The sequence below is a fragment of the Ursus arctos genome, unplaced genomic scaffold (genome assembly GCF_023065955.2).
Source record: "Ursus arctos isolate Adak ecotype North America unplaced genomic scaffold, UrsArc2.0 scaffold_11, whole genome shotgun sequence".
NCBI classification, from domain to species: Eukaryota; Metazoa; Chordata; class Mammalia; order Carnivora; family Ursidae; genus Ursus; species Ursus arctos.
In genome coordinates this window covers 46,393,455-46,400,619 of record NW_026622775.1, presented here as the reverse complement: position 1 = coordinate 46,400,619, position 7,165 = coordinate 46,393,455, and the positions used below count along the sequence as shown (strand labels likewise).

General features: G+C 43.1%; 1 protein-coding gene across 6 annotated transcripts in view; it reads right to left on the bottom strand.

Annotated features, from left to right (window-relative positions):
• Positions 1-3,115: 3,115 nt before the first annotated feature.
• FNIP2 (folliculin interacting protein 2) overlaps positions 3,116-7,165 on the bottom strand; it is a 132,628-nt gene continuing 128,578 nt past the window's right edge. For all 6 annotated transcript variants that reach the window (XM_026499566.4, XM_026499567.4, XM_044384400.3 and 3 more), the window contains one exon: positions 3,116-6,901. In XM_026499566.4, the coding sequence (XP_026355351.3) occupies positions 6,823-6,901 (79 nt within the window). In that variant the 3' untranslated portion in view covers positions 3,116-6,822. The remainder of the gene's footprint in view (positions 6,902-7,165) is intronic.

The window sequence follows — 7,165 nt, the reverse complement described above, 5'->3', positions numbered from 1 at the left end:
GAGGCTGGCAGATCCAAAATCTGCAGGGCAGGCCAACGGGCTGGAGACGCAGGCAAGAGTGATGTTGCAGTTCCAGCCCAAAGGCAGTCCGGAGGCAGAATTCCCTCTTCACCGGGACCTCAATCTCTTAAATCCTTCAACTGACTGGATGAGGCCCACCCACATTCTGGTGGGTAATCTGCTTTACTCCAAAACTACTCATTTAAATGTTAATCTCACGGAGCCCTATTGCGGCCCGCGGGAGATGGGGGCACTGGAGGCGGCCAAGGTCCACCTGCCTCCCCTTTACCCCCCACGGGCTCCCGGCCCAAGGCGGGAGGACTGGGCTTGTGGGGCAGGACGCGGTCTGCGGTAGGGAGCTGCGGGATGAGAGCCGTCCGTGGGCTCCGAGAAAGCCTCGGGGTCAGAGGGGTGCATCGGCCACCAGGCAGGGCCCGACCCGGGGCGGGGAGCGAACTAGAGCTGGGGTAGAACCGACGGGAACTGGGCGCGGGTCTCTGCCCGACCCACCTCCCCCTCCGCCGCGCGTCACTGAGCCCCAACCCCTCTCCCCGGCTTTACCTGGCGGGCGTCTCTTTCTGGCCTCGGTCGGTTCTCCGCCAAGCCTGACGTTAGCTGTGAGGGCTGTGGGACTCGCACGGCGGGCCATCAGCCGGGCGGGCTCTTCAGGTCTGTGCCGCCTGCGCGGAGAGAACCGTGCTCGCACAGCCCGCGAGCCGGAGGCGCTGCGCTGCAGTCTCCCGTGTGCGTTTGGATCCTCAGCACTTTAGAGCAGGTTGAAGCCATTACCACCCTCACTTCACAGCTCTGATAACCGAGACCAGAGAGGCTGAGAAATTCGCCCAGTGTCACACAGCTAGAAGGCAGCCTAGTCGGGATTTGAACCCAGGCAGCCGACCTGCGACCCTCACCCTGTCTTTGGACACCACCTCTGTCTGGAGCACAGGCCATGTTAACTGCTGGAGTCCACAAGAGGGAAGCCTTCAGAATAGGACGTACACCCTGGAGGGGAGAAGCGTTGCTGGTGGGACACACGGGTCTGCAGGAGCGAGGCCTGTAACACGATGGTTTGCTGAAGGCGGGTGACATCTGGTCCCGGCCTGACCCCGCCTTGGCTCTTGGCTGTGCCTCTCCCCTGGCCTCGGTTTTCCCTTTCTGCTGCCGGGCGGGGGTTGATCGCTCTTTCACTTGTTCTTGGGGCAGCACGGAGTTTAGCGGGACCCTAAAGAAGTTACTTTCCCGAAGGTTAGCTCTGAGGCCCTCTGTGGCAATCAGTGCCCGGCGGGAGTCAGCCCTCAAGCAGCCAGCACCACAGCGTTTTTGTCAGTCACTTCCCTCAACCTTCATCTCCTCGCTGGAAATCAGGTCCTAATAAAACCTAACATGGCGGGGTGGGGGCGCCTGGGGGCTCAGTGGGTTGTGTCTGCCTTCCGCTCAGGTCAGGATCCCAGGGTCCTGGGATTGAGTCCCCTGTGCGGGGAGTCTGCTTCTCCCTCTCCCTCTGCCACTCCCCCTGCTCGTGCTCTATTGCTCTCTGTCAAATGAACAAATGAAATCTTTACGGAAAAAACCCAAAAACCTAACATGGGGCCTGTTTTGAGCAACCTCCCTTCCCACCCCCACCAGAGGTGCCCCTGTCTTCCAACCTGGTTTTGAGCTCCTCCGTAGCTAGCACAGGCTCCGATGTTATAGGTGCTTTGTCTGTAACCCTGCACCCCCTCTCCCCACCTGCCCCCTCAGCTACCAAGAAGATCCCACTTGGAAAAGCTTTTTCTACTTCTGTCCTGTGCACTTCGACTAGTGCCTAGCACCCTAAATATTTGTTGCATGGCTGAGTGCATGGGTAAGGATTAAAGGAGGTGATGTATCAACCAAGCTTAAATAATAAAAAACAAATATTAATCACATCTAAAAAATATCTTCACAGCAACTTCCACATTCATGTTTGATCCGAATATCTGGGTACCATGGCCTAACCAAGTTGACATGTAAATTGAACTATCACAGTACCTATCTCATTCAGGTGTGAGGATTAAATACATATAAAGCATCTGACAAAACTGTCCCCACACCGGGGAACCAAAAAGCTATGTGGTGTGTGTGTGTAAGTTCTTTATCAGTGGCATGGTTTTAAAGTTGCTTGAGGGAATATTGAAAACACTTTTGAAATTTTCATTTAATCCAAAAAGGAGTTTGAAATACCCAAGGTTACTTCTCCCTATAGTCTTAAATACAGCATAATTCAGTATGGCATTATGTATGTTACAAAAGTTCTACTTAAAAGCATTTTTTTTTTCCTGAGACTATATATATGGATGATCTCATCCTTTACATAGCAAATATTATATAATGCCCTTTACTTTCCTAAAATAAAATTCATAAATAATATAACCTCCTTACACACATAATTTATAACAAACCAATGTAATGCCCTAGATGTACTATTTAAAAAGTAACATATTAAAATATATTTTAATAGAGAGACATTGAAACACTAGAAAACACAATGAAGCAGGCAGAAGCTTCCATCTCTATGTAGTCTCCATGAATGCTACAATTACAAAGGAAGATGGATATACACCACTCAAATTCATTAGTACAGTAGCTGTTATTAATGTTGTTTTCCAAATTTATGTTAATTCTTTTAAAAACCCTGAATCTTACAAAGTAAAATCTTCCCTCGATTTATACAATGGTGGCATTCCTGGAAAATTCAGCATATACTAAAATCATGTGAAAAACACATTGATCTTTTATGTAAAGCAGAATTAAATTCTTAGCTTAGATAATTATAAACAGCTTTTTCACCCACATGAATGTCCAGCAGAACATTTAAAAGTCATGCAGGAGTGGGGGACAATTCCTCATTCTGTGGGGTGTCCCATACATTACAAGATATTTCTGTTACCATCCTCAGCCCCCATCCACTATGTGCCAGTAACTCTCACCCACCATTATGCTAACCAAAAATGTCCCTACACTTCCAAAACATCCCTGCTGAAAATCACTGACATATGTAACCACTCGTTTCAGCATGAATTAATGGAAATGAGACCTCTAAGTTTTTAAGAGCTAAGATTAAATGTAACAAATCACATGCAGTACCAGGAAAATGTTCAAGATAAATTCAAAAGGTTTATTGCACCAAATGCCACAGAAAAATGGATCAAAATAATACATGAACAAGTTTTAAGAAAAAATTTCTATACATTGACATTGATATCTATTTACCTGATCAAAAATATAAAGTCCTATCAATTTGTCTTACTGGAGCTTAATAACAAATCTCAGAATTTTCTCTTTTTAAACACCACTTAAATTTAAGCATATTGCAATCTTGCTCCCAAGATATATATGGTCACCAAAATTTTGACATTTAAAAATTAACACTCAGAGGGGGCTGCTTGATTTAGGTAAATATTGTATTAAAATATCCCCTCCCCCACAGCACAATAAAAAAAACAAATGCTTCACATTTACCAAGAGAAGCTAAAGACTTTTTCAATTTAATGGTGAAAGTATGCATGAACAAAATACTTTCAAAAGTACATATTAGTGGGTAAATCCAGACATTTAAAAGAATTTTAGGGTCACTTTATATTCTTTATTTTTATGTACAACCAACTCTAGTGAAGAACCTAAAAAGCTACAGACTAAATTTTTTATAAAATCTCAGGACCTAATTATAAGAGCCTAAACAACAGTTTAGTATCACTTAGCAAGCGGGGACTTTCCTCCCTCCAAAAAAGTTACTTTTGAAAAATATGGTAAGTTTAAAAAGTTGCGATGTGTAAACGGCAGTTCCATGGGATGTGAAAAGATTATAGTTACTTTTATTAAAAAACAGCACACTTCAGAAAAATGGATTGAAGCCTGTACAAAAAGCTATTTAACACTGATAAAAATAAAATACTTTGGAATTATGCACAAGTATGGAAGCTACATTTTAAATTTTCATTGTCAGGTTTAAACATACACAATTATCTTTACATTCATATCACTCATCAATCTATTAAAAATAAAACTGCAACATGCTAGAAAGAGGTCCATCACAGTAACATTTACACACTTCTGCTGTCATGCCTCACTAGCTTGCTTAAAAAAGCAAGATGCTACAAAAGTTACACTCGACAGGTAAGACTGAAAAGTTGAAGAAACCCTAAAGGTGGAATCCTGTCAACTGAGGTAGTTTTCTTTTCTTTTTTTTTTTTTTAATTTTAATTTTTTCTTTGAGGTGGGCACTGGGAGGGGGCGGGATCCCTTTCTTGCCTCTTGGGCTACTACAGAATGAAGCCACCGGGTGGTGTGAGGGGGTGTATCTCAACGCAATTCCATGAGATTTTTTTTTTTCTTTTCCACTTTTGGGAAGAGGTTGAATTTCAGACAAAACTTGAGTGTTATTTAAAGGAGGATTATAAAAGAGCAGCAACATTCTTGGTCTGTTTTTGTAGGCAATAGATGTGAGGATTAGGTTCTGACTGGAATCCTGAGTGTCACTGGGACAACCCCCACACGTGACCCACCTGTAGTTTTCCAACAGACATTTTCCGAGAGAGAGTTTTAGAATAGTAGATTGAGAGGCAAATTAAATTTTCTCCGGCTTTGAGAGGACTGGGCTAAATTTTGATGTTTGGAGTTTAGAATCAACCATTTAAAGCTCCATTTCCCTCTACACGGGTCTAATTTTCAACATGCCGCTATGTATACACATTTTGAATGAAACTGGTTTTGTATCTAGTTATTTTCTATGAATCCCTGGAAAGTGGTGACTGAGGGAAAGTGCTCAAAACATGTAAACAAGGAAAGGGGAAAGAGAGATGAGGGGTATGCTCTAAACTGGTACAGACGGGAATGATGTAACATCAGCTATTATAATTTATTCACACGTAATGAGAAACAAATGATGAGTGAGCTGAGCCACAGGTGAGGTTCATTCTCTGTGTAACATAACAGCAAGCAGTGATGTCACGAAACTGGAGACTTTGAAAAACCAAACTCAGATGTCAGACAGAGGAAGTAAGATAAACATAAAAAGGATGGAAAACGTCAATCTTGTGAAGGAAAGGCATAAAATAAAAAAATTACAGATCTTAAGAGCCTTAATGCACCCACCTACATTTCACATCATAAAGAGAGAGGGAGAGGGAGAGAGGGAGAGAGAGAAAGGGAAAGCAGCGGTTCTGACATATTCCTAAAGAATTGTTACACCTATTTTTCTCCATTGGTACTGCTGCAATACTCTTTCAAACAAATAACTTGCATTTGTAAAAGAATAAACAAATTTATGTAACTTGGTGTTTAGAATCAGGATTTTATCAAATAAAAAATCTGAAGTCATTCTAACCCCTAAAAGCGAAGTTACTTCATAATCTCAGGTACGAAAGGGTACACGAGAAGGACCGGAATTAATTCATACAGCGGTGAAATGAAATCAGAGCCTGGTTATAATCAACCTCACTCAGGATCTGCAAGGTGCTAACAATGTTCTGATTTGTGAGATTAGCGCCTGTCTTTTCACGATCTAGTTTTGAAAAGTCTTTTCCTTTACCCTGGACGTCAGTATGTGGTCTGACGTGGCCAGAGTTCATGGCCAGTAAACTAAGTAAAGTTTCTTTTACATTTGACAAAAAATTAAGGTTTCTAAAAAAGTGAACCATGCTAATACACACGCCTTCATTTTGGCAGATTTTATAATGGGTAAGTTAATTTCTGGAGAGGTGTTTTGCAAAGGACTTAGGGATTAGAAGGCACAGAGATGATAATGTAAAAACTGAGATCATTTATGGATTGTTGGTAAATGTACAAACTAATTCCTACCATTAGTCGTCCTGAACTGTTGCAAGTTCATTTCCCGCCAGGCCAGTTGTGCCTTTCTAAGTACAAATAGTCATTTGTATTAACTATTATAAGAAGAAAGTGGCTTCAGGCGGAAGAATTTAGCAACAGAAACACTCTTGCGCTTATAGAAATAACTTTGGTAAATGGCCTCTCTTAAAAAGGCTGCTGAAAGCTCTGAAGTATGAGGATAAAACATATGGTATGAGACTGTGCACTCTGCTGCTCTGAACTACATCTTGATGAGATTAAGATGCTACATTGATTCCTGGGTTTATTGCACCAACAGTCCGTCTCTAACCTACCTGTGGCCGCATCTGCAACAAGGTAAACTCCAAGAAGATGTGGAAACAGTGGGTCCCTCAAGCACCCTCTGCCCAACGGTCGATCCTCTGTCTTGTCTTCTGTCAGGCAGTAATGCCTACAGCCGCCAGAGCGGAAGATGGCACAATGCGGCTTGCTTGCTTTCAACCTTTTGTAAAAAGCAAACTCTACCCTGGAATCCAAATCCCTTGTTCTGACTGTCTTCTGAGAATAGCAAACCGCACGTTCTCCACTTTGGAGAGCTCATGCTTAAACTGTGAAACGCTGTCCTACTGGAATGGTGTGTACACCGGTTACCCCTGCTCCCAAGTCCCTTGTCATTCTGCCCAAACACACAAGGTAATCAGTACCAGCAGCTTAGTGTTTAGTGTAGTGTTTACGTCTCCTCCTACCAAAAAGGTCACTCTCTCTGTTGATTCATGGGTAACAAAAGGCCAAAGAGTATTCACGAAAAACACAAATGCCATTATGTCAAGTAAACCTAAGTCGTCCAACGAAGCATCCACCTGAAAGCAACAAAACAAAACATAACAAAGCGCTGGAATGACTGTTTCCGTTCGCTCTTCTCATGCTTTTGACGTCACAGAGAGCTTATTCCTTTCACCTTCAGTTGAGAATCGGATTTTTTTTTCCTTCCAAGGAAGAACTGTCCTGAGCTTTAGCTTATAAGAGTATTTGAGCGACATAAGGAGAATGAGTACTGGCAATAGCAGTCAACAGAGGCAGGTCGTTGGATTCAATCCTGAACAGTGAAAAAAGAAAATATTAAAGTAGCATGATTTTACAGGAAAGCATTATTGCTAGGTACCAAGCTTGCCAGAACATTGCTTAAAACTAACGACAAAGTGAGAGATGGAAAAATGCTAAACCTGGTCTTTTAATGTGATCTCCCAGTGGCCGCCACCCGACAACGCAGAGAAAGATGCAGGTGTGCTGTGTGGGGGGGGGGGGGCGGGGCACAAAGCTCGTCTTCCCACAGCCAGGGTCGCCCAGTTTAAGCCCAGAA